Source organism: Lepidochelys kempii, chromosome 1 (assembly GCF_965140285.1).
Source record: "Lepidochelys kempii isolate rLepKem1 chromosome 1, rLepKem1.hap1, whole genome shotgun sequence".
In the NCBI taxonomy this organism is placed as follows: Eukaryota; Metazoa; Chordata; order Testudines; family Cheloniidae; genus Lepidochelys; species Lepidochelys kempii.
In genome coordinates this window covers 56,593,600-56,621,057 of record NC_136380.1, presented here as the reverse complement: position 1 = coordinate 56,621,057, position 27,458 = coordinate 56,593,600, and the positions used below count along the sequence as shown (strand labels likewise).

The window sequence follows — 27,458 nt, the reverse complement described above, 5'->3', positions numbered from 1 at the left end:
AAGCAAAAGTGCTGTGTTCTTGGTTTTATGTTTTGGCTTCTCGTAATGAAGGATTTGTTTTAAGTTAAATGAGTTAAAACGAGGTCAAACGTTTTCAAACCTTTGGAGAAAATGCTTCTCGTATTAACAGAAGAGCACAATACTTTCCCCTAGGCGATTACATGCATTCTTGTTGTTTTTAACAGTTGTGGGATATGACACCAGTAGTGTCTTGATGATACGCCCGTGGAACTTAAAGGCGGTATTTACTGAAGAAACAGATTTCCTAACTCTAATCGTATTGCAGAAGATAAAATGCTGCGTGTACATGGCAGATAAGGAAGGAGCTAACACATCTGTGTTGATTTTTCAAGGCATCGGCTCGATCAAGGTTGAACATTTGCACGAAGACTCTATTTCAACTTGTTCTCAAAATATCCGAGAAGGTATTTTTTTAACTAACGGTTTGTACGATCGGTTCAGTTATTTTGAGTTTATCTGGAAAATCTGTGTGCCGTGCAATTTAGTTTTTATATTTCATTACGTTGGTATACTTGTTGCTTTGTGTGAAAGGGTTCTTTGTTTTGTGTCTGGGCTTGTAAGAAAGTTTCCAATCGCAACATACTGTACAAAGCTATCAGAGCTCCCCAGAGAGAGTACCTATTTATTCTTGATGTTTTTGCTAGCAGCCTCTTCCGTGGAGCAACTTTGAGCAGCGCCTTTTCTTACTGCATCGTAAAGGATCTGTGGAACCATTGCACCTTTCCGAAAAGGGATCTTCCATCTACTTGTTCTAGCAAATATCACCTTGAGATGGCATTTTATTGTTGCATAAGATGAAATTCAGTTCCTTCTGTCTCTTCCTTTGCCACGCAGGTTGCAAAATCAAGGGGCTGGGTTGCTTAGCAACTAATCTTACAATAACTGAAATAGTTTTCCAGCCCAGAGCATTAACAAGGAGTGTCCAGACCAGTTTGAATTTGATGAGGCTGCACAGGCTGCTTCAAATTAAATTGGCAGCAGCTTGTAGAACTGTGGAATTGTATAAAAGGGCATCTAAGCAGGCTTGGTCGGGCCCAAACAAGCCTGTTTCTTCCTCACAAAGCATCATGTCAGTGTTTACGTCTGTCTCTTTTGCTAGAGAGAATTTAAACTTTCCCATTTCCGCTCCCCACCCAGTTATTTATATTTATTTTAAAATTGCTGATGGTTTTTATTAATCATGTATATAGTCCAGAAACTAATGTGGCTGACTCACACCGTTGTCCTGCTGTCCGGTTTGGCAGTTTCTTTTTAAAAATAAAAATGATTAAAAAACCCACCCTGGCCCAAATGACCTTTTTAAAGGGATATTGTCGAGGTTCATAGGTGGGGGAAATTGTCCTCCTTCCACAGAGCTCCCATCTGGAAGGTCCTTGCTTTCTGGATTCCTGAATGTTTCGTTTATAAATAAATTATTATGGCCATGCTTTGAAGAAACTAAAAGTGGAAAGACTGCAGCACGTACTGCCGGACCTTTCATATGGGGCCACTATTTTACCCACCACTATTTTACCCACCAAAATGGAGGAGAACCAGAGACTCCAACATCCACAAGGTAGGCACCATGATCTGGGGACATGGATACACAACTGGTGATCAGCAAGTCAGTGGCACAAGCTAGGTCTTCCATGTGGCCTTGAGGTGACTTGCCCCTCTCTGTGCATCATTCCCCCACTGTAAACTGGAGTGTAATGATACACACCCACTTTTGTAAAGCAGGCTGCGGATTTCAAGTGCTGTAGTGCTAAGTGTGCTATTATAGCTCTGCAAACATCTACTCTTGCCCCTTGCCTGCAGTAGGTAACTTTCTTTTAAAGTGGGTGAATAAAATATAATTAGTTCTTCACCCATCATCAGTTGCCCTAGTAAAGGGTGAGTGAGTAGGTGTGTGCGCGCGCCACGGCTGGTCCATCTTCCTGATAGTTCTGTGTTTTGCATTATTTGCTCTATATGTATAGGTTTGCCAATCCTCATATTCTCCTTTTTAAAGTGACCCTACTCTCGCTTTATTGGACATGCTGCCAAGTATCTGCTTCTCCTCTAAGCAGCCCATTTTAACATATATTTTCAAACATGATAAAGGCTTAGCTAAAAGAATCTTTTCTAATGTAAATGTTAATTCTTTTGCAAGCCATCCTGCTTTCTCTCATGGTAGCTGGCTGCTGATTTTATCCTCGCACTGGAAAACCTTTCAAAGGTGGGTCATTACGCCCTGTTCCATATTGTATGATGACTAAGGCTACAATTCAGTCACGGATATTTTTAGTAAAAGTCATGGACAGGTCGTGGGCAGTAAAGAAAAATTCATGGCCAGTGACTTGTCCATGACTTGCACTATATACCCCTAATGAAAACTTGGGCCAGGGGTAATTTTGGGCGGTGGGGCCGCCATGGGTGCTAGGGGCGGGCACGAGCACACAGCCCAGGACCCCCGCTGGTGCTTGGCGGAGGGGAGAAGGTTGACAGGGCTGGCAGGCTCCCTACCCGGCTCCGTGTGGCTCCCCGGAAGCAGCCGGCATGTCCCTGCAGCTCCTAGCGGAAGGGGATGGGAGGGGAGGGAAGGCCAGAGGGGGCTTCTGTGTGCTGCCTGCCCGCCCCACGAGCACCAACTCCACAGCTCCTGCTGGCCAGGAACCTCAGCCAATGGGAGCTGCGGGGGTGCTGCCTTCAGGCAGGGGTACTGCGCAGAGCCCCCCTGGCCCCTCTGCCTAGGAGCTGCAGGGACATGCCAGCTGCTTCTGGGGAGCTGCCCCCCGCCCCAGGTAAGCGTCATCCCGCACCCCAGCCCTGAGCCCCCTCCCATATCCAAACTATTGTTGTTGATGGGCAAAGTCACAGAGGTCACTGAAAGTCCTGAAATCCGTGACCGACATGCAGCCTTAATGATGACTGAAATTTCTTCTGCTGAAAAAGCTATGCAAGATAACTCAGTGGTTTGCCAATGTCCAAATGCTTGTTGCTTAGCTGGGGTGAAACTGCTGAATTATGCTACTCCACAATACCTTGGAAGGGTCGGGCTACTTTCCTAAAAACAAGATCCACTTTGCTGCTGCTCTGAACAAGTATGTAGCGGGATGGGTGAAACATCCGGAAATACTGGGCAAAGCAACTCAGACCAGTATCTTTCATAAAAATGTGTACACTTAGCTTTGGTCTACACTACAGAGTTAGTCAGTGTAAGGCAGCTTACGTCGACCTAACTCTGTAAGCGTCTACGTTGGTGGGAGCTACTTTTTAATATCAGTTGCCCACTACACTGACTTAATAACTCTACCTCCAAGAGAGGCGTAGTGCTTCAGTCAATGTAGTTAGGTCAAGGCAGTGTCAGTGTAGACACTGTGTTGCTTACATCGCCCGTTGCTGCCTTTCAGAAGCCGTCCCACAATGCCCCGCACTGACAGTTCAATCAGTGCAAGTGCTCCTGGTGAGGACGTGCACTGCCAACACAAATTGCGTAGTGTGAACATGCAAAAGCAATTTAATTACTGCGGTGGCTGTACATTGACAGCACTTAGGGCAACTTAATTTTGTAGTGTAGACATGCCCAAAGATAAACACTAAGAGGGCAGTTCAGCATCTGGTGTAAATTATAGTTCCATTGAAGTCTGAGGCGCTAACAATTTACACCAGCTGAGGATTTACCCCTGTGTCTTTTAGCCTCTCCCTCATAGGCGCTGTAAGTACAAATCCACCAAACAAAAAATTAAGCAGAGTTTTTACCCTCCAAAATGGAGGAGAACCAGAGACTCCAACATCCACAAACCCCATTTGGCTGTAAGAGGGTTTGACTGTACTGTGAAAAAAGACTTCTCTGCAAATTGTAATGAAGTCCTCTTCTTGATCTTTACAATTTAAATGCTGTGGATGAGAGACTGAGAAATCCCATTTTGTGGGTTGGTTTGTTTGTTTGCGTCTTTGTGCCTAGAAAAATTTCTGATTGGGCAGTTCAGGGTTCAGTCTACTAACAAAAAGAATTGTCTTGTCTGGAGGATGCATAAGAGTTAAAGGGGGTCTGTTCTCCTCTTGATGTAATCACATAGCTCTCATTGGAGCTACGTCTTGTGTATGTGAAGGGGAAAATAGATCTGTCTCACTTGAACTGCAGCTCCTTTATCTCCCAAATAAAAGTACAAGGATTCAACAGTGGGAGAGTTAAGAGGAATGTCCAATCTCTGGGATAAGAGTTAGGCCTTGTCTACACTATGGGGGGAGATGGATCTAAATTACGCAACTTCAGCTACATGAATAATGTAGCTGAAGTCTACATAGCTTAGATTTACTTACTGCGGGGTCCACACTATGCTATGTCGACGGAAGACACTCTCCCATCGACTCCCTTGTGCTTCATTCCGGTGGAGTATAGGAGTCGACGGGGGAGCCATCTGTGGTCAATGTAGTGGGTCTTCACTAGACGCACTAAATTGACCGCTGATTTATCAGTCGCCACATGTCTATTCACCCCGTAAGTGTAGACAAGCCCTTAGTATCAGTTTCTTTCGGCCCTTTGATCAGCATGGATCACAAAATTCCCGTTGCCTACTCCATTCTTTCAGTTATAGCTGTGAGGAGAAACCCTCAGTGCAATTAATCTATACAATTATCCTTTTTCTTTTTATTTGAAGGTGAGCAAAGGGCATCTTTCAACAGGGATGTTAAATTACATCCTAAGAAGTACAAGCAGAAATCCTCCATTTTCTTGGGGTAGTTGATTACAGTTGCTGTTTATTTTAGTTACAGGATTTTTCCACTGCATGAATGCAGAAAACACTAGCCTTCCTCCACTCTTAAATTTAAATTTATCAGATTTTCATCGATCCTCTGTTAGCTTTTTTTCCCCTTCAGGGAATCTACTCAGTCTGTGTGGCTTAAAAACCAGTGATTACTGCAATGCTTACAGAAAATAAGCCCCACTATTATTGTACATTGCACTGAGAATAAATGAATGTGTTGGCAACTGACCTGAGGCAAGATATTAATGTAGCTACTTGTGTTCCTGCTCAGTACTGGTGAGTAAAGAAAGATATTTTCGCGGTGTGGGGTTGGAGGAGAAGCTGAGAAGAGTGTTGTTTTTCACTAAGGTAGGAACTAGAAATGAGATGAAATTAGGCAAAGGAAAATGGATGCTGACTACTAGCAACAGTTTTCTTAGATAACAGCAGTCGTTTCCCGAGGATAGAAGAAACAAACTCATTGCATGGGTCATTTCCAACTGGACAGAGGGCTAACAAACCGTACTGCAGGGAAGAATTCTGCAGTAGTAACAAGAGACTAGATGATCCAATAGGTCTCTTTTCTCTCTATTTTCTACAACCTGATGGTGATCCTGAAGCTTTTTTGACCTTGGTATCAAGCAAGAAAAAAAAGGGGGGGGGGTGGTCCTTACCACCTGGTGTGATCCTTGAAGTGGTATCAAAGGGGATAATTGTTAAAGCTTAGCCCTGGCAGGATTGTTTAAATATATATAGTATTGGGCAGAGGGTGGGGAGCATATTTCCTCAGTCTTGGGTTAGTTTGCTGAAGAGAAGGTGGGATGTCAGACATCTGAAACCAATTCTGTGTAGCCCCATCTAGTTGCAGAAAGAAACCATTGTTTTAAGCAAACTAAAGGAAATTATTGTATGTTCTCATAAGCAGATTGCTTCGTTTCATAAGACTTAAATGTAGGTGAAAAATATTGATATGATTTTTCTTAGCCCAAAACATTAGGGCTGCTATAACTATTATTTTAGAATACTGTGCAAGAATGTCCTTACTGTTTACAAAAGAGCTTGGGGAAAAAGGACCAGATTAATTATCAGCATTTAAATCTTTCTATTTTGTAGTATGTAGGAGCTAACTGCAATGAATGTGTACATATTCCACGTGAGTATCCTGATTCTTTACAGAAGACTGCATTAAACAAATGTTGCATATTTTTTCAATAAAGCCTTTTTCATCTTTTCACTATATGCCGTGCATACACTCGGATATGTTTAAAACAAAAACCACAACCCTAACCACATTTCTAGGAAGAAATGCTGACTTCCCTGAGCTCTAACTTGAAGTGGTTTGGGCATAAGAGATAAGTATCACTTTATTATATACAAGCTTGCTGATTTTTGGATGAGCCAAAAGTCTGGCAAAGCACTGTGTGAGAGCAGATATGTTACAGAATCACTTGTGTGCGGTGGGGCCAGATGGAAAAGATGGGGCCAGATTTTTCCTCATGATCTCACACATGAATGACAGTGGGAATCCTGCATGCATTTGAGGAAAAAACTTTGCCTCCAGCTTGGGACCAATAAAGACCCAAAATTGTAATCAAGATTCAAAGAGATTCTCCCTTAATTTTGTGTGGCTACTTCAGTATCTTCACTTGGATGCGGTTTTTTTGTTTGTTTGTTGCACTTTTTTTTCCCCAGGCATCTCTGAATTTCTCCATTCTGTTTATTTGTGTTCAGTGAGACTGAAATCTTTTCCTGTTGGGGACAGAACTCAGAGATCCATTGGCAAAATAATTCGCTCTTTCAGCACTGTTTTCTTTTGAATGTTCTCACACTGAATTAAGAGTGGAGTTGCATAATAGTCAACAGGATACAGAGCTGAACCCAGTTCTGCTGTTTTAGCCTTCTTTATTAATCCCAGCATGCCCAGAGGTCCCTGTCAGGATCGGGATCCCATGGTGAGTAAGGATGGTCCTGGTTGTTAGTGCTAGCCTGGGACTCTGGAGACATGGAGTTCAATTCCCTGCTTTGCCAGAGACTTCCTGTGTGACCTTGTGCAACTCACGCAGTCCCTCTGTGCCGAAGTTCGCCATCTGTATAGTGGGAGCTATAGCATTTCCTTACCTCACTGGGATGGGATGGAGAGAATACATTAGACTGAGACACTCCAATACTACAGTAATGGGAGCCATATAACATAATATTTTGTGAACAGTCAGGACTTCCTTGAGCAGATCTGAAATGCCCCTTGCCATTTCTCTAAGAAGATGAATAGCACTTCTGTGTCCCTCTACCAAGAAATTGTCACTGGTAATTACTTGGGATTGCGGTTCCCAGTCAGTGGAGTACTGATGAACATGGAAAAATGGAGTTAAGTAAATGTAGATAGACAGGGATAAAGTGGACCCCTGGTGTTCAGGGTAGAGTAAAATCAATAGTTTGTCTTTAACACTGCTCATCTGGTCACTTACAGCACATTCGTAAAACTCATTCCCTCCAGTTTGGGCCTTGGTAAATGTTCAGTACAAAAATAATATTGCATCAGAGATAAATATGTAGCCCTGATGGTTCCTTAAGACTAGGACAAAAGCATACGAGCCACTTGATGATAAATTGCACTTACCAGGCATCCATGTGGTAATATTTCTGCCTTAGAAAAGTTGATTTTTATTGATCAGCTAATGGTATGATTCGTTTTTCCAAAGGATGAGCATTGTTTTTCACTTTCCCTTTATTTTATTCAGTCTGTTCATTATGTTGAGCAAATAAAGCTCTTGCTTACCTCAGATTGGTAAGTGATTCTACTTGGTAGTTTATAATTCTGTTTATAATCCAGCTACCACTTTGCCTTGTGGTTCCTATATGTAAATGCATGTCTCCAAGATGCTTTAATATGTTCTTCAGCACGAGTTTTAGCAATTTACTAAATTTATTTCCATCAAAATCTGTCTTTAACCTCTCCATCCTCTTGCTTTGTTTAATTTTTAATAGGGAAAATTGGATATACAGTCTCATCTGATATACATCTGCCTGTTCTCTCTATGCCGAAATAAAACTGACTTCTTCTAAACAATGAGTGAACAAGGTCATTCTTTAAATGAGATGGGTTTTCACTTACCACACTTGGAAGGGCCTGAGCAGCCAATGAGAGTAGGATATGTGGGCTGCCAGATTCTTAGCATCTTCTTGATTGGCAGCATAACTTCCCAGCTCCCACTAAGGTTCCAGAACTTTTCCTGACTGAACTTCTTGTCTTTACTTATTAAAGAGTTAATAGCAGACAAACTGGCAGAAGCAGGAAAAACCCAGCTTTTTCTGAAAGCTCCTCTTGTGGTGATGCCCAGGTACACAGGCTCTACAAGGTCTCCCTTTATTTTATCAGCCTGTCTTCCCCATTTGATTAAGCAGCTGAGTGGCATATTGGTGTGGCTGGGGGGTCTTTGACCAGGTTAGCCACACCAGCCCATTATCTAGGGCCTGGTCTACACTACAAACTTAGGTCAATGGAAGCCGCCTTATGTCTCCCTAATAATGTATGCCTCTACACTACCAGGTCTCTTCTGCTGACCTAACTCACCTGTAATGTCGACTTAATGACTCCCCCTCCGCAAGAGGTGGTGTGCTTACACAATCCTGTGTCAACACTGCCTCTTTGTCTACCCATCAACATTGATGTAAGTCGACTGAATTGGCCTCCAGGAGGTGTCCTACAATGCTCCTTTGTGACCGCTCTGGAGATGGTTTTCAACTCCACTGCACAGCAGCCAGGTACACAGGAAACCGCCCCTTCCCTTTTAAAGCTCCACAAACTTTTGAATTCCAATTTCCTGTTGGATCAGCGTGGAGAGCTCACCAGCCCAGCTGATCATGGGGATTCAAATGCACTCCAGCCTGGAGTACACAGGAGGTGGTGGATCTTATTGGTCTGAGGGGAGAAGAGTCTGTGCAGGCACCGCTCTGATCCAGCCGAGAGAGACATCTACGAGAAGATCACGTGGGACGTGGAGGAGCAGGGCTATAGCAGGGACACGCAGCATTGCCGCGTAAAAATCAAAAAACTTCAGCAGATGTACCAGAAGATTAACAGTCATTCTGGTTCTGCACCACACACATGCTGCTTCTACAATGAGCTGGATGCAATTCTTGATGGTGACCACATCACTAACCCCGAATGTAGCGTGGATATCTCCCAGGAGTCTGAGTCCTGGGCCACCTCAGGCAACAACGAGGAGGATATTCTGGACAAGCAAGAGGAGGAGGAGAATGGGAGACAGGTGAGTGGTGGATCCATTCTCCCAGAGAACCAAGAGGTATTTTTAACCCCAGAGCCCAGCTGGTCGCAGGACAGCATGGTGGCCAAGTGTGATGCCAGGGAAGGCACCTTTTGGTGAGTATGCAATTCCAATCAAACTGACGGGGTTACATTCTCTTATATTTTATGTTTAATCGGAAGAAAAAGTGAGGTTCAGTGGGTATCTGCTTCCCAGTGGCCACTCCTGCTACACAGACTGTGCGCCCTGGAAAAGACTGTTTCTGAGCACAGGGTACGGCTTCATGAGCAGGGGGTACGCTAGATCTCCCAGGATCACTGTTAGCGTTTCAACAACATCAACGCTTATTTTGTGATCTGGAAAGAGTCGCTGCTTGCAGCTTTCTGAACAAACCTATGTTCCTAAAGATGCATGTGTCATGCACCGTTCTGGCCATCCCATGTTCTGTCCATCAAACTGTGATCCACCAGCACTTGCAACGCCATTGAAAAATATCCTTTATGGTTTATGTACTCTTTTTGGCTAGGTGGTCGGCTGCCAAGATAAGGATATGCAGACTTCTATCACCCCACTGCGGCTCGGGAACTCCATTGTGACAGAACCATCCACTATGTCCTGCACATTGCCCATCCACTATGTCCTGCACGTTGCCCAGAATTCCTGCCCTTCTTAGTACAATTCAATTAATGGCCCTGCACACTTGGATCACAACAGCTCCCACAGTGGATTTACCTACTCCACATTGATTCCCCACTGACCAGTAACAGTCTGTCATTGCAAGCTTCCACAGAGCCATCGCCACTCACTTCTCCACTGTCAGAGCAGGTCTCATTTTAGTGTTGCTGCACTTCAGAGCTGGGGAAAGCTCTGCACAAAGTTCCTGGAATGTGGCCTTTCGCATTCAGCCGTTTTGCAGCCACTGCTAGTCATCGCATAGCTGTGTAATGATGTGATCCCACCAGTCAGTGCTTGTTTCCCGGGACCAGAAACTGCACTCCACCATGTTCAACTGCTGCACGCTTGCCAGCAGCAACCAGGAATTGTTCTATGGCTTGCAGCAGGGCTGCTTGAATGACATCGCTGTATTCCATGCGGCAGCTCCTGTCTCGGCTCTGGAAATACTGCAGGGTAAGGCGAGGTGTTCAAAATTCTCACAAGATTGTACAGCTGAGTGGGGTCCATGGCTAAGCGAAGCTTTCGAAAAAAGACTTGAGAAAGTATAGGCTGTTTGCCATTCATATCAGGGGAGGGAGGGAGGGAGGAAACTGCATCATAGAAGGCCAAAGCCATGTTCCCATTTTCCCCGTAACAATGTTTTGGTCCCAGGAGGCATTACAAGCCCTTCCTAAAACCCTCTGCGGCTAGTTGCACTGTGGGATAGCTACCCCGGTGCACTGCTAGTGAGAACGCACTCCACCAGCACAATGAGCACAGTGTGGACATGCACAACTGACTTAATTACTGTGGTGGCTGGATGTCAACTTAACTTTGTAGAGTAGACATGCCCTAGGATTCCTTCGAGGCTGTTTCCTTTGGAGCAACAGGGCTTGGTGTTTTTAGGTAATCCTTAAAATCCAACAGTAGCAGTGGGGGGCGGGGGGGTGGGGGCTGATAAAGGTTTAGTTTTGCCAGTCAAACTTCACACTCCTAGCCCAAAAGAAGAACAACTGTGAAGAGCCTAAATTGTTCAATGTTCCCTTCTTCACCTAGCTCTGCAAAAACTAGCCGCTGTGGAAACTTGGACTGATTGGGGCTCATCCTGTTAAACAGTGCCACCTTCTGGACTGAGCTATAATGTCTTCTGATCAGCTGCTGTTTGTCTTCCAATTTCTTTGACATAGGGTACTGTAGAAATCCAAATACTTGACTTTCCACTACTGCAGTCTTTGGCTCGTCTGTCCTCAGATCTTTTTAAAGCCTGCCTTATGTAGCCTATCAGATTAAAAGATAGCCTTGTTGAGGAAGAGGAACGTGCTATTTTTTTACCTGTAAATGTTATCTGACGCCCTCTCTTTAGGAATTAGGTCTGTGAATCTGCATAGGGGGATATAAAATATTGATACTGCCCTACTCTAGAAATACTTCTTGGGTTTGGACACGTTTATACTAGTAATCTGAGAAATTCTCATTTTATACATAGTATAGAAAACTGGCATTTCAGAAGCAGGCAAATAATTGTAGATGGTACTTTGAGTTTCCTTCAAGTAATTATAATGAAGGTTCTGCACTATAAAATCTTTTCCGGTTCAGTGGTACGTGCTACAAAAATGTGTGGTCACTACAAAGTTACTGGATGTGTCCTCCACCTGCTTTTGAGAATAACAGCACCAAATGTGATATGGTACCATTATTATTGGCAGGGCCCTGGTGCTAGAAGGCAGCCTACTTTGTTTACAGTTGTTGTTTACAGGTTTTTTAGTTAGTCTTAAATTTTTACACGGAACAAGTTTTCCCCCGATGCAGAATTCAGGACAGGGACGGTGTCAACTTGAAAAATCACCTGACCATTATTACATGTCACAGCATTCCTATCACAGAGTTAAGTGTTCAAGTTTGCTTCCCTGGTTGGTAGAGCTCAAAACGCTGTATAATCAGTTCTGCTGTAGTGTTGATGGTGCGTGCCCATCTTCAGAGTCTGCAAGGGGTGGTTATCATCTAAACAGGAACATGTGTGTCTTGAGCGGGTGCAGGGGAGTAAGTGTAAGTGTGGTTAATGGTGTTGCTCTCTGGCCTGTGCAAAAAAACTATTTACATAATTAGGAGCACAAAGCCCCTTAACTATTGACCAGGAGCTCTTAAGAGTCAGGGAAAATATAAGGACTTCATGGGGTTTTTTTCAAGCCAATTAAAGGTAAGTTTGCAGTGTATCTTGGAAGCTAGCATCAAAGCTCTAGCCTGATTGTAGGAAAGGAGTTGAGGTGAGGGAGACCAGCTGTGTTGGCATTACAGACTCAGGCTGAAAGTTACATATCCTGGAAAAATAACATCAGTTCACTAACCATTTATGTTGCCTTCCTGTGTCTGGCTGTTCAGTTTTTGGTTTTTAAAGTATTGAAAGTGCATTGTTTAACAAGTGCTGGTCCTCTCTGTCTAGGTTGGATATTCTGTCACTAGTGTCTCTTGCCACTAGAATTTAAAATGACAATGAATGTATTTGCTTATATGACACGTATAACCTAATGTGCATTATATTTTAAAATAAAGCATCTCACTTGCTTCATTATTACATACCTCAGTCAACCTTGTGGTGAGGAAAAAGGAATGTTTTTAAAGGGAAGAAGAATTGTGTTTAAATGTTGCACTAAGTGAAGTATAATGCCAATTTTATGAAAAATTACATATTTGGTTTTGAATTTCTGCCCTAGACTTAATTGTTGATCACAAATGCATTTCAACTACAAAATATGACAGCTGGCATTTTCCTACACTATGACTAATTTTTACACTAACCTGATTTTGATCCTTTCCAATTATAGCCTATGAATGGAAAGAAAGTAAAAGGGGCATTTAAATATGGAATATGGACCAAAAGACAAGTGCACTTTTTTAGTTTTATGCGCTGTTTTAGGTAGCTTACATTATACTGACTTCTACATGGCTGCAAACTTACTTTAGCTAAAACACTCTGAAAAGTACACGAACATTAAGTTAATCTCTGCAGCCTGCTAGATTAGGAAATGTAGCTACTGCATATGCGTTCTGTTTAAATGCTTGTCCAAACAATGCTTCAATTTATTAAATTACCTGGTATGTGTAACTTCGTCTCCACTGTTAAATCGACGAATGCCCTCTGTTGTTAGTGGTTATCCACTATGCATTTTGGAATCTCTGTTTTGAAACTTTCCCTTCAACCACAACAAAGCTGGCAGGTGTGAAGGATAGTGTTCAATCGCTGCAAATTGACTAAAATATATTTAGTTCCCTAAGAACATTGACATGCACATGCCATTAGTCAGACTATTACAGAATGGTGGGGAGGGGGTTGGTATTTTTTTACACTGGTAGTAGGAAATTCCAGTTGCACAGGAATTTGGCTTACTAATAAGATTATTCAGTAATGAGAACTGTGTGTAAGTTCTGCAATTAATGTACCATTAAAATGCTGCTGAATGTGATAGTTTCCCTTTGTCTAGAATTTTCCCTCCACAATTTGCCATCTTTTCAGTAACTATTTAACCATTCAAACAGTGTAATAGATTGTTCATGTAAAACCTAAACCTTTGGGAAATAAATGTCTGTGCAAATCTTCATGTTGTACAGTTTCACTGTAATTTGTATGTGAGAGAGAATCCAATTCCCAAAACATTCTCTTTAGCTCTCATACTGCTTACTGCTTTTTAGATTATTCTTTACCAGGATCCTCTTCAATGCTACAATAACCTTAAAGTTATCTATTGTCAGAGGGCTTTTCCTCAACCCTCCCACTTCCATGGTTCTTGTCACACACACAGCAAGCAGCAAAAGACCAGAAGTCGGAAGTGCAGACAATGCGATGTTTATTGGTGTTAGTTTCCAAGCAAGCATTTTCCGAAGCCCTTCACACCAGTCAGGTTTATCTCGATAAGCCGATAATCTGTTCCCCAGTGCAAAGAAATTTTTCACTCCACACTTATACCTTTAACCCTTCCAGAGATCCTTTCCAATATATATAAAAGCATTAGAAATATATAATGTTGGTGTTTACCCAGGGGCAGCCATATTGTGACACCGTTCCCAGCTCTGATGCTACCCTGCGTCCCCCATCCCAGCTCTGACACTGCAGAGCATTTACCCTGTGTCTGTATTCCCTGTTCCAGTTCCTTCCTCCCATTAGCAAGCATGATTCCAATTTACTCTTCCACTTCCTGTTTGACCCCAGTTTATATAGTAATATTCTCAGCTATATCTTAACCAATCATTTTACTGAAATTTAACTAACCAATGCTAACATATTGTAACATAATTCTCTAACCAATTGTATCCCACTACCCTGATTAACTTACACCTAGCAAAATTAATTCTACAGCAGACAGAAACAATTAGAGAACCAGGCAGATTAACAATAGAAAAGTGGGGGCCATAAAGATAAGACAATACAGAAATGAGGGTTCCTCAACCACTGATAAGTGATTTCTTGCCAGACAGGATGCTATCAAACTAAGTTTTCTTTAACCATCTTAAGATCTGTTTCTTTATCTGGGGGTGATGGGCACCATCAGGAGAGGATCATCTTCCTAACAGCCTGATACCATCTTATTTCAATGTGACTGGTTTGGGATGTGAGGATGTGACCATACACTTCCCAGCTTATGGCTGGCTGCCCCTGCTGCTTAGCCAAAGGCCTTAGCCTAAGAACAGGGTCTCAGGCTATCCTAGCCGGAGAAGGCCCATACACAGGCAGACTTGTGATTTTGATTCTTTGTTTTATACCTCTATAACTAGCTAAGTGATAAAAATACACCTAAATTCTTAAAGTATAGACCTTTACAGGCGGGCCTGAATATCTAGAGTCTAATGTCTACTACTCTGTATCTTGCTAGAAGCTTGTTATACTACAACCTCAGCTAAGATCATGTTTTTGTTTGACTGTATTTCCACGTATATAGAGAGCAGACTGGAAACACAAGTTTCTTTAAATCAATCGGTGTTTAGGTTCAGTCCTAAATTGGATGCTTTTGAACACAAATGTAAAGGGCTTTAGGGCATACTCCTTTTTTACACTATGTGCACGTCACAAAGCTGGGACACCTTTTTTGTGAAAGTCTCCTTAAAGGTTTAAAATCTAGACATTATTTCTCCTTTTGGCAGTAGCATGGCTGCAAGGTATCAATCTTTGTATAGCCCAGAAAGACAGCTTGCTCATTTTGATATCTCTAGTAATCTATGGCCTTGTCTGCATGGCAGCAAACTGGTCTAGAGGGGGTATTATTTACAGAGGACTCTAATGCAAACTAAATACCTTTTAGGACATGCCAGCAGTGTCTACATTGGGCAGTTAGTGCTCTATAACTACCTCCTTTAAGGCTTTCTAGACTGCATGGCAATCTGAGAACAAACTAGAAACTTTTTTACTCCTTTTCTTTTTTTGAAACTAGAAACTGTATATAAAAACTAATTTAACAGTCTCAATAAGGTATGCTAGAATAATATGTTTTGTAACTTTCAAAGGTTTGTTATAAAATTTCTGCCAAAGACTGTTGTTGCCTATAGTCCATCAAAATACTGCTATTAAAAATTTGCTGCTTTTTTGCAGTGTGGCTGTGTCCATGTTGCCTTAAGCAAGCCAATACGTGTCTGAATTAGGTAAAGTTCATTAGTTCCTCATGGTCACACTTCAATTGTCTGTTTGTTCAGCATATTCCATCAATTCTGAATGTACACAGCTAAAATTAATTTAACCCCTTGTAACCTTTCATTTACCTCCCATGATTAGCTGAGTTTGCACGGATGGCCTTACACTCAACTGACCGGCACTCTGTCTGTACATAACATGATTACTTCTGAACACAGCATCCTATCAGTTCCAAAATTTCAGGAAACAGTCTAGGCAGCCTGTCGCATGTTCCCCTGTGCATCCTCCCCATAGAGCATCAACATGACAAAAGTAATTCCTCTACCTGCTGGATACAGGAGCTGGATACTTAGGAAATGCTTGTACTGCAAAAAAAAAAAAAAAACACAAAAACCCCCAGCAATGAGTTTCAGAGCCCAGGTTAGCTAATGCAGGCCCATGCTACACTGAAAATAGTGTAGAGTTTAGCATTCTGAGACCTGGTGACAGTGGGTGGGTCTCAGAGCCCAGGCCCCAACCTGAACCAGAATGGCTACACTTACTTTTAGCCCTGTAGTGCAAGCCTGAGGCAGCTGACCTGGCCTCTGAGGCCCTTTTTTCCCCCCCTTCAACACAGAGGTACCCTTAGCCAGCAAAAGAAAAGAGAGAAGGCTTCATTTTACCTCCCTAACGTTGTGCTGTGGCAGTGGGGGGACAGAGGGCTTGGGGGGAGTGGAAAAACAAGTTCAAGCCTGGTGTGCAGGGAGAGGGGGGATGTACTCAGATGCTGGTATGGGAGGTATACAGAACCCTTGCTAGAGGGATTTCAGTGAGTCCCTGAAGTGGAGGGGGAGTGGAGGGTGGAATGCAAGTAGCCCTATTGCATGCAGTATTCACCCACGAAAGCTTATGCGCCAATACGTCTGTTAGTCTATAAGGTGCCACAGGACTCCGCTGCTTTTACAGATCCAGACTAACACGGCCACCCCTCCGAGGCACGTACTAGTTTCTCCTTTCCTTCTCTTGCATTGTCATTACCATTGCGAAAGGCAAGCTCCCATCCAGATTAGGTTTTCACTTTGGTATGAGGCTCTGTGCTTTCCTAAATCAAAGCTCCAACCCCTGGAGGCTGGAATGGAATAGTATTTCCTCCCTGTTCATTGAGTCAAGCAGCAGGAATTTGGCAACAGCTGCAGAGCTGCCCACACAGAAAAATAGTGATCTGCTTCCTCTTGTTTGCAGAAATTGGTTCACAGAAAATCTCAAGGCCTTAAACCTGACTGTTTACATGACTTGTTTAACACTTGCTGGTTCAGTTAAACTGATCTAGACCTTTGTAGGAGCAGGCCTTATGAAAGGAGACACTCCAAACTGATTGCAGTCTACAGCCCCATAAGCAGACTACTCCCCTATCCCCATACTCTATACAGGACAGAAGGTTTTTACCTATAGAATACAGCATTTAAGAGCACTTGCTACATGGATAGAGGGAAAAGTACCAGTTTAGCCTCCAAAGCAGAAAAGTAGCTTGTATATATAAGATCATTTACAAAATCAGACTGAGAAGAACTATAACAGCCTTCCCAACGAGCAGTCTAGCCCTTCTGGTCTTGGACTAATCACTGTCTAATGCCCAAGCACTCCTGACCTTTATTTTTCACCTCCATACCACTCCTCTAGGGGTATAAAGCAGTGGTTGAGTTACAAGTGCCAGGGGAGAATACTGACACTACCTCCACTGTCTAGGTTTTGCTGAAGTCTAACCAAGCACTAACTAACAGGTTGTAGCCACACAAGTTTATGGGGCAGTCACTAGGAAATAGAACGTTAATTAGTAATGGTGCTAGGCTTCAAACTGCTTCTTACAGGCACATAGGGATAGAGGGAAAGGTACTGGTTTAGCCTCCAAATGCTGAAATACTTCCCTCTGCTGTTTCCTTTACATACTTGAATCAAGGTGCATGTACCCCAACGTACGACAGGACATCTGAGATCATACTCAACTCCTCGATGGCTTATGCTATTTTATGAAAGCCTGCAGTAACAGCATACATTACAACTTGTTAGTTAAAAGGTGAACTGTATATTAACAGTATATTAATTGTAGCAAACTCGTTCTCTTCCCCTCATATTTGTAACAGGTGTAATACAGTCCTGCTAGTATTGTAATTCAAAGCTTCATTTCTGTTCAATTGGGTGGTGATAAGTGCCTACAGAAGATGTGATCAAGTGGGTTTAAATTTCTGGGAAAGCTCTTCCAAAGCTTCTATTAGCTTCTCTTCCTCCTCTGGTGAAGAATATGTTCTGGCCAGGAGCAAGTGAGTAGAAACAGGTTGCCGGTCTGGGGAGGAGAGAAAGAAAAGAAAAGAGAAAAGAAAGCAGTTAATCTTTCGTCTCTCCCAGCACAAAGTGACTCTCTCTCTCTCTCTTAAACCAGAAACACCAATGCATTTTACCTGCGCACAGAATGATCTTGAGGCCAAAACATTTCCGCAACATTTAAATTCTGTACTTTAAAAAAATATTACTTCATTTATCAAAACAGAATGCACTTCTACTAATTTAATTTTGAATTAGGTACCCAAAAGGTCTGTTCTTGTGAGACTGATTTTATAGATAAGATAAGGACTTGCTTTTTGTAGCCAGACATGAGAAAAAGGCAGGCCCTGTTTACAGAGGAATTAGCCCTGATTTTAGTCATTAGTGTAACTGTATCAGTGCAGTGATTTGCACTGGTGGAGTTTAGCACAGTTTCAAGCAGCAAAACAAACTCTGGCTTTCCTTGTTTTCAGGATGGGGTTTGCATTTGTGTAGCTATTCCACAGGGTAGAATTGGGTTATTTTATCCTTAAAATACAGAGCTTAGCATTAGCACTATGGAATTAGCTTGCTAAGCACTCAGCCTTTTGTCAAGAGAATAAACTGGTTCTCAAATCACAATGCTTGGCCAAACTTGCCCAATAAGACATTCCTTCCTGGTTGCATGAACCTGAGCCTCCTGGTTCAGTCTACCACACAGCTACACCAGTAGAGCACCATGACACAAGAGATAGTACTAACTTTCCATTCCAGATTAACTGTAATTACATACCACCCACAAAGAAGCTCTAGGTCTTTGCCTTAACGCAAGGACCGTGATCACAGATCTTCATAATGACTTTCTATTTTTTTAAAAAGCAACCTCCGATCACTACGGTGCATTGGAGGAGTATTTCTCCTTCAGCAGTATTGCTAGAATGTTTAGTGAAGTCCAACTTCTGAAGTGGCCAGTTGAGCAGTAGAAAGCTAGTTTATCTTCACCATAGCTACAGCAGCCGTGCTGTAAGCAGGAAGCTGTGAAGAGCTACAGGGTTGTGTACTAGTCTGTTTTGTCATCCATCCTTACACAAGAATTCAGTTTCAAACACTGTGCTGAGCTCTAGTGGAAGATTTCTATGAAAGCACAGGGGCCTGCCTCATATCCTAAGAGGATAATTTCCAGAAAGGTGAAAATTGTCAGTTGCTTGTGAAGTTAGCATAACAACTCATTGTACATACAGCATTACATCTGTCCACGCTAGGCTGTGTACAGGAAACCAAACATTAAGAGACGCGCTCACTCTTCCTTATGGGGCAGCAATCAATACTACTGGGGGAAGAAAAATATTTGAGAGAATTAGCCTACATGGATACCTGAGAACTGTAGTACTCTACCAAGCCAAAGCTATGGAGGAAACAGCTTCCTGCCTGCCTGCCTGCGCACTGTCCTGTGAAGTCTCATGAGCAGAGGGGAAGGAATTATTTGAGCTTAGGCCAGCCTACTACCAACTCCCTTCCCTTCCTCAGCAAAGAAGCTGACTGGGGTTTGTACTGAGTATCGATACTGAACAGAATAAGGAAGGTGAAAGATAAGCAGGAGAGGAATGGAAGCAGAACAGCTGCATATTAATCCAGTTTTGGGGTATTTCATTTTATTGTGAGTTGGCAAATAGCTCTCAGGGAACTAAAACAGTAAGGGATGATAATGCACTATTCAGAGTCAAGAGGGGAACCAAGGTGCTGTGCCTGACCCTAAGGGATGATGGCACAGAGAGCATTTAAAAAACAAGTGATTTTCCCAGAGTTGTCAAAAAGAACTGAGCCACTGAGTCCCAGGGTTCCCCAACTGACAAAACAGGGAACAGAGCGTTACTGGGGGCAGACCCAAGAATCTTTGCTCCCCTCTCTAAAGCTGCGGCCCTGCCAAGTGCAAAGCTCATGGGAACACACAGCTCTGGTCAACCTTGAGGATTACAGTCCTGCTGCCTGTTTGCTAAGTCTGTGGGGCAAGCTGGGCAAGGATGAGCTGATGACCCAGAGGAGATGACGACGACGTAGCAGGAAGCATGGTTGGAGCAGACAGAATAGAAATAAGAGGGATGAAGAGAGATTAAGGACTAAGAAGAGGCAAACCCCCTGCTCTACAATGAGGCAGAACACTTGTGTGTGTGCCATTTTGTGCATGAGCCACAGACAAATGAGTCCATCTGAAAATAAATTCCAGTCAGGTTTATGGGCAGCTGATTCAAGCCTTTAGTTTACTGCTCTTGAGGGGTGGGGGACAGTAAAAATCTCTTAGTCAAGTTTTTAAAAGTTGATGAAGGGTCGGTCTGGTACCTGTGGAGAGGAGGGGTCCAAACTTCCCAGATGCCCCAGACTGAGTGTACAGGTTGAAAGCAGGCCTTTGTCACACCCAGGAATGGGGGAGGGGGCTTTCTATGGAAAGGGGCCCCAACTCTGGCCTTTCTCCCACATCCTAGATCTGCACTACCCTTAGAGCAGAGGCATTACAAAACCACTCCTGCTTGAGCACTTACTGTGTGAGTGGCCGAATGGGAATGTTCAAAGCCCTTTCCCACCATCCTCTGCATTAATCCCCCCTGTTCACCAACCTAGCTGCACTTCGATTTCATCTCAGAGTCTGCATTGTTCACACTAACAATCCTGACTCTACCACAGAACTTCAGAAAGAACGACTGTGCACTGTCACCTGGGCACTGTTAATGTGAACAGGAGAAAGAGGGGAGACAAGTGCCCTCAAAATGAATGCAACTCCTCAGTACTCTGTACAGAAGGCAACAGTCCATGGACATCGCTGCGGGCTCACTTGGCTTTGCCACGTCTCTGTCTAATCATGTGCAGAGCCAACTTCAACCCAGATGTTTTATCCAATCAGTGCCAGCCTGGTCGAAAGGGCAGGACCAGCAAAATACCGTCAGTTTGAACAGTTCCATTAGTTATGCAACACTGTGCTTGGCCTTTGGAGTCACACATTATAAACAATTTCAGGAACTATTTTAACCCTCAACGTAAGACCACTCTGGCCCTTCGGCAAAGTCAATAATTGTACAATCAGTGTAGTAATAGCACTCTTTCTTCAGGTTCAGTGTACGAAACTGCCACCTTACCTTGGAAGAACAGGCCGCTTGTTTGCTTAGCTGCTGCAGGTGAGACTGCCAGCCACACCACTGTATCGGCTCCCTGAGCCTCTGTGCGCAGTTTGTTCTTCATTTTTTCATAGAATTCTGGCATCGCTGATCTCACTGCTACAGTGAAGAATAATGTAAGGGTGGTGAGTCAATCAAGGCTTTTTGCTAAGGAGCTTTTTAAAGGTTAAAATGGTAATAGTAGTGTGAAAACCAATGACCTTTTAAAATCAGGGAAAGGAGACACTATTGTCCCTCGGATGGCAGAGTTACTGTGATGTTAGGTTGCCAAAAGATGAACCAGACATTTCTCATTGTTTGGACTAAAGTGTATGGAGACAGTCAAAAGGCTGAGAGACTAAGAATCAAAAAGAGGGAGAAGTGTTCCCCAGTTCTGTTATTTGGTCCTGTTCAAAGTTGACTGGATGCAGAACGTGAGAAAACAAATGATGGAAATATCTGGGGATTTAGCTCTTATTTTCATTGATTTTATGATGATGACTATGCTAGAAATAATGAGACTGACTTTAACAAGTATAGTCCTGAGTTATTGTATAAGCACATGGCAAAAAAGCAGACGTGGAAAATAGCATTCCCTAAGCTACACACACTGCATTTAAACTGCTTAAGCGTGAAGTAAAATGCTGGGCAAGGAAAGATGAAGCCTATATTTTCAATCAGCAGAAAACTGCAGGAGGGTGTGGAGAGTCACATGATCAGAGGGTGTTGGGGAGCTCCCTATGTGGCAGTACCAGCCCCTAGATGTGTAAAGGGATATTCTGAAGCCTATTAAGAAATTACATTCTACAGAGTGTAAAGATAAGGGAAGGTGACTAGACAGTGTCCTTTGATCAAGGGTGGAAATTCTTCACCATATATCAATCCCCTTAACAAGGCAGAATAAGCTGAAATCCAGGGGGGGTTGAACTATAGGGGTGGTGTGGGTGAGCAATACAAGATACTGAAGTGCACAGTTTGAACTGGTTGTTTCCAAGCTCTACCGCCGGGGGGGGGGGGGGGGGGGAAGGAGGAAGAATTGCGGGAGCGGGTCAGACTAGAGTCGAGACCTGCATCCCCAGCTCCATCTGATCTCAGACTCCTTGTAAAACAGGACAGCAGAGGGTTCTAAAACGGCCACTTTCCAGAAATTTAAACGGAACAGATCGGTGGACCTGTGAGACAAATTTACAGTAATGTCATATTACAATTCAATTTTAGACTAAGACTGGAAGGGGTAAGTGTCTTTAGCAGACTGTACCTGGTGTATCTGCCCAACCAGGATGCATGGCAGAGAAATGGATGTTTTTGTGCACCTTAGCCCATTGTTCTGTCAAGACTACTTGCTGTCTCTAGGATACAACAAAAAATGCCATACTGGAAAAGAGCTATGATCCATTTAGTCTGTTATCCTGTCTCACAGTAGCCAATTCCAAATACTCCCAATACACCCATAATGCACTGTAATTATCAGGTGGCAGGCAATATGGAAAATACCTGTACCACTCATACATTGGGGAAACAGCAATCCGTTAGATAATGTTAGAGAGACAAGGTGGGTGAGGCCATACCTTTTATCAGACCAAGTTTTGTTGGTGAAAGAGACAAGCTTTCGAGCTCAATAGAGCTCTTCTTCAAGATAACGTTGTCAGAAACCACTGTAGAGTGGTAAAGGCAACCTACTTACGCAGCAATAGATATTAACCCTTAGGTTTGTTTTTTTAGTAAAGCTTTTTGCTAACGTAAGTTCAGGAAGCTTTCATTCACCATCTTCATTTTCTGCAGGCTAGATATAGAGGTAGAAATGGAATGAGAAAAAAAACAAAACACTAATCCAGGCTAATTTTCTGCTTAACCCCCCTCTATAAAATATTTGGGGTTGGGTCAAACTGAAACACTCCTATTGCTCTCACAAAGTGTAATCATCACCCCCTCCGCAAGCGTCTCTGTAATCTTTACTGTAATAGGCAACATTCATTTCAGTTCCAGCAGGAGATGAACTGTATTGATAAGAAAGGTTGCATACTGCACTATATCTAGTTTAGACACAGTGAAAATAGCCATCCGATTTGCAGTCTACTTTAAAGGAAGCTGTATCCCACTGTCCGTCTGATCCAAGTTTTAGGGTTTACTTTCAATTCCACATACTGTACCTTGTTTTGGGCATAGACCATAGTACCATCAAATGTTATGTTTTCGGACTGCAAATCAGATACATCTAATTTCTGAACCAACATCCCTCCTGAAGAGACAATTATCTGTAATAAATTAAGTGAATGTAAAAAGCCAATCCCCCACGTTCACTGAGATTGTCTTAAGGCCCACTAATGAAGTTACACTGCATGCAAGATTTTTCTGTTCTACTCTCTTTACACTCTGCCTGTAGAAGAGGACCATCACACCTGTACCACAAAGCGTACCTGGAGAGCTGTCAAAGGAAAGGTCAAAAATGGGAGTAGATCCTCATTCAAAATGCTCTTGGCCCCACTAGGGACCTGCTCATGTTTTTATCTTATCACAATCGCTAATAAAGGGACAGAACAGGGATAGACTTTTTAATTCACTGATCCAGGACCAGCACTGGGAAAAGCCAATCAGTTTTTTCTTATTTAGATACAGGCACATTAAAAGGCCTGATGTGCATTTCTAATCCTGGCAGGTTACAAGACAGCAAACCTGAAAATACAGGTGGCAGCTCATTTATTAGAACATTTTTCAATTATTTCGTATAAATATTGAACGCTTCATAATAAAATGTCCCCTTTTGCACCAAAGTGTAGAAGGCAACTTTAACTCTACGCTCCTGTTATAGGTGTTTTACTGTGCTGCAGGAGATAATATGGTGTAGAGAAATAGCAATCTCTGAATAAGGTATTTTATCTACTTCACCGGCCACTGTAGCTCCTGTGCCATTTAGAAAGATGTTACAAAACAGCAGGATAGAACTCAGATTTTGAATGGACAATGACTATTTATTAGAGTCTAAAAATGTGCTAGGCACATGACAGAGGAGTAACGAGTACCAGGGCAGCAAACATCATGTACACAATCAAAGAGGAAAGAGACATTGCCACAAAACACAAAAGGAGTGTAGTAAAAACAACAGTTTAAAAAAAGCATTATAAACTCACAACTCTGGGATCATCTTCTTTTTCCAGCAAAGGCAGTAGAGCAGTTGTAAGAATGTATGCACCTAAAAGAAAGGGAAACAAGAACATTTCACCAAAAACAAGTTGCTCCAAATACTGACTAATATGTAAAAACCCTCCATTTCTCAGCCATTTGGTATAAAGAATCAAGAGTCTTAATAGGTCTCTGACTTTACAAATTATGAATAAAATGTATGTCTTGTTCATCATTACAAAGACCTATTCAGAGCACAAAGATTTTTTAAAAGTCTTTTCTATACAATATTAGACTGCTAACTACATTCTAGTCATAATTCTAAAGACAATACAGTTTACTAGGGAAAAAACATGCCAGAGACAATTCACAACTGTGGCAGACAGACATTTCTGCTTTCTCCCCCTAAAATAACTTAAATACCCCCATATTCCAATTACTGCAATTGAGTGTTGTGCAGAAAACCGCCTGCTCGTTTACAATGAGGGGTAAGTGCGTGGCGGGGGCGAGCGAAGCGGGGGTACCATGAAGGGGAGAGGGTGTGTGTGTCACTGCCTGTTGAGGTTGCCTGACACTTCATTATAAAACCCCGTTTTCAGTTGCTGATAAATTGGCCAAATTTTAACTGTTTGAAATTTACAATGCTAAGTGCCTGCCTCAGGCTTTTTGTTTTTGTTCCCCCCCTGAAGACAATTCAGCTGTTTCCATGATCAAAAAGGTAGAGAAAAACATGTTTTGCCAAGTTTAAATTCTGGAGCTTTTTTATTTGAGAGGCACTAGTGCCGTAATGCTCCAAAGCAGGAACTTCAAATTTAGCAGTGCGTGGCCGGTGAGTTGAGGATGTGCCTTTTGCCATCTCTGTGAAAATCTGGAGAAGTTACATGCTTTCATGGGGCGGGACCAGGAGAGAGAAAGGGTTAGGAATCACAGCTTGCAAATACTCAGACAAGACTTGCTAGACCACAGCTAAAAATCTCCAATGTTCCATCCTCAATGGGCAGCATGCTCCAGCCCGTGTCTGAGCAGGTCTTTCCCTGCAGCTGCAGCTCTGGGCTGCTGCAGGCCATGTCAGAACCAGGGACCTAAACTGAGAGTAGGAAGCCTTTCTCTCCTGTGCTCTCAACGCTCCATACAGCTGATGCCCCGGCAGTGAAAAGGAAGCTGACTGATTCCAATAGAGAGAGAGGATAAGTGATGGACTAGGGGAGGAGGAAAGGCAAGAGAATTAAATTGGAACCAGGAACCTAGGCCAGAGGAAACTAGGACTGGGAGTTTTGGCAAAGGAGGGGGAAGACAGACTAGCTGGGCAAGAGGAATGGATGAAAATCATGGAGACTGGGACCAGGAGCAGCCCTAGCCATTTTGCTGCATAGGGCAATAACGTTTTTGGCACGCCCTGCCAAGCAGGCAAGCCAAAAAAAGTGGCTGGCCAATCAAAGTGGAGCAAAGACAGAGTGGAGCAAAAATATAAAAATAGAAAACACCCCAGCATCACACCAGTTCAGTGGCCTCGAAGTTGGTACCTAGGGTGATTGCCCTGCTCACCTAGCCCTAGAACCACCCGACTGGGACTGTAGAGAAGAGGAGTCTGGGATAAGGAGCAAAGGGCAGGGAAGAGACAGGAGTGGGACAGGGACCAGTTGTGGTTTTTCACACCCAAGCGAGAAAGTTTCAGCACTGTAAAGTGCCAGTGTAGACAAGGGCTAACCCTTGTTCTCTAGTTCTATGAAAATAAACAATTTTCATATGAATTAGTGAGGCCACATTTTTCACTGTTATACAGACAAACATGTTTCTTTGCAACTCAATGATCTCAACACTTTTGTGGCTGAAAGGTTGCAATACAGCACATTGATCAACATGTTACAGAATTTTAAAGTATTACATTCCACTTGAGCAATCTGCTCAGTACCCTTGTTCATCCATAACAGATCTAACTTTTCCTATACTCATTTGGACCCCCATGAATAATTAGAACACACAAAATAAAATCAAGCAAAGTGAATGCACTTGAATGAGTTAGCACAATCCGTCTTGAGCAAAAAGTACAAGCAGAAGCTGTGGTCAGTAAGGAAGAATGTCAGTAACAAAGGAGAATGTAACAGTCTCTCACTGCTAGGGACCGGAAGACTGAAAAATAACAGCAAAGCAAGATCTCTTGATTGTCATTGGTTGTTCCCAATGAGTTAAACAGAGCTCTAATAACCCACAATCCTGGTTTAAAAACTTTCATTTTGATAGGGACTCTTCAAATCCAAAGGAAGATCAAATTTGTGTTAACTGACTTCATTCCCAAAATCCTGAGGTGCAGCCCACCTGCCAACACTTAATTTAGTTGTCTCCAGGATTAATTTGCATTTTTAAAGATGGTAGGCTTTTGTTTACAAGTTCTGAAGAGGTGTGAAGATGAAGAGGAACATTGTTCATCATTCAAGGCCTTCGGTCCAGCAAGTGTTTTTAGCCTTGTAAGAGAAACAAATCCTGAAGGCTAAGGAGACTGATTGTGACAGAAGAGGTATTCTAGTTGAAGTCTCCACTATTTTAAACCCACATACTTTCAACTAAAAAATTCTTATACAGTTTGACAGTTATGTACAAACACAAAAGGCCAACCTAGTCTACAAAATTCAGCTAACATCACATAGGGTTTTGTTACACGATTGCATACTATAGAGCAAATATTTTACAATTGTGGACAGGCTACAGCCTAAATTGACAGCAATATAGATGTAGAATTTCCATTGAGTGATGGGGGGTGGGTGGAGGGAGTGAATAAATGGGAAGTCATGCTGCCTTGCAAAATAGTATTATGAATCACAAACAGTAGTGAAAAGAAATGAGGAAAAAACATCCCCTCCTTAAATATTTTGTACATTACTTTCTCCACAGAGAAATAACTGCTAGAATTTTAGTTTGGTGGAAGAGAATTTAGAAAGATTGATCAAGATTTCCACCATTAAGGAAAAGCAAGGCAAAATTTCTGAAACTTAACTTTGAGTTGATTGTGCACTTTCATAATTAATAAATAGTAACTCCACATCTATTATGTTTTCATCTTTTTTTAAAATAAGCCAATACCCAAATATACAAATAACCCACAACAGACTTCTGCATACAGGCACAGGGGAAAGATACACAAAACCAAACTGAACTTGGTAAATACATAAAGTAAAGTATAAACAATACTAAGATCTATAGGAATGAACCATATCCATTAAGAGAAATGAGTAAAAATATTGAACAATCCAAAAACGATTATTAAGAAAAAAGGATAAAACATAGGTTAAGTGAAATGTAGATGGTAGTGAACAGAAAGTGCAATGTGAAATTACTACCACTGAAAGGCATTAGATATGCAGTATCTTAGGATATGTCTACACTACGAAATTAGGTCGAATTTATAGAAGTCAATTTTTTAGAAGGTGATTTGGTGTGTCCCCACACTAATGCACTAAGCGCATTAAGTCGGCAGAGTGCGTCCACAGTACCGAGGCTAGCGTAGACTTTCGGAGCATTGCACTGTGGGTAGCTATCCCACAGTTCCCGTAGTCTCCGCCACCCATTGGAATTCTGGGTTAAGCTCCCAATGCCTGTTGGGGCAAAAACATTGTCACAGGTGATTTTGGGTACATGTCAGTAGCCCCCCCCC

General features: G+C 42.6%; 2 protein-coding genes across 14 annotated transcripts in view; one reads left to right on the top strand and one right to left on the bottom strand.

The window, feature by feature from the left end:
* Positions 1 to 13,243, top strand: part of WDFY2 (WD repeat and FYVE domain containing 2) — a 124,475-nt gene extending 111,232 nt beyond the window's left edge. For 3 of the 8 annotated variants that reach the window (XM_078852814.1, XM_078852817.1, XM_078852824.1), the window contains 2 exons: positions 354 to 425; positions 2,153 to 13,243. In XM_078852814.1, coding sequence (XP_078708940.1) covers positions 354 to 425; positions 2,153 to 2,176 — 96 coding nt within the window. In that variant the 3' untranslated portion in view covers positions 2,177 to 13,243. Of the gene's footprint in view, positions 1 to 185 lie in introns of all 8 variants that reach the window. The other 5 variants (XM_073343060.2, XM_073343067.2, XM_073343043.2 and 2 more) reach the window with 4 other exon arrangements.
* Positions 13,244 to 15,077: 1,834 nt separating this feature from the next.
* Positions 15,078 to 27,458, bottom strand: part of DHRS12 (dehydrogenase/reductase 12) — a 41,219-nt gene continuing 28,838 nt past the window's right edge. For 3 of the 6 annotated variants that reach the window (XM_073343141.2, XM_073343105.2, XM_073343124.2), the window contains 5 exons: positions 23,818 to 23,879; positions 22,840 to 22,944; positions 21,948 to 22,038; positions 20,672 to 20,809; positions 15,078 to 17,586 (listed from right to left, as the gene is read on the bottom strand). In XM_073343141.2, the coding sequence (XP_073199242.1) occupies positions 17,471 to 17,586; positions 20,672 to 20,809; positions 21,948 to 22,038; positions 22,840 to 22,944; positions 23,818 to 23,879 (512 nt within the window). In that variant the 3' untranslated portion in view covers positions 15,078 to 17,470. Of the gene's footprint in view, positions 17,587 to 20,671; positions 20,810 to 21,947; positions 22,039 to 22,839; positions 22,945 to 23,817; positions 23,880 to 27,458 lie in introns of those variants that run through there. The other 3 variants (XM_073343115.2, XM_073343132.2, XM_073343149.2) reach the window with 3 other exon arrangements.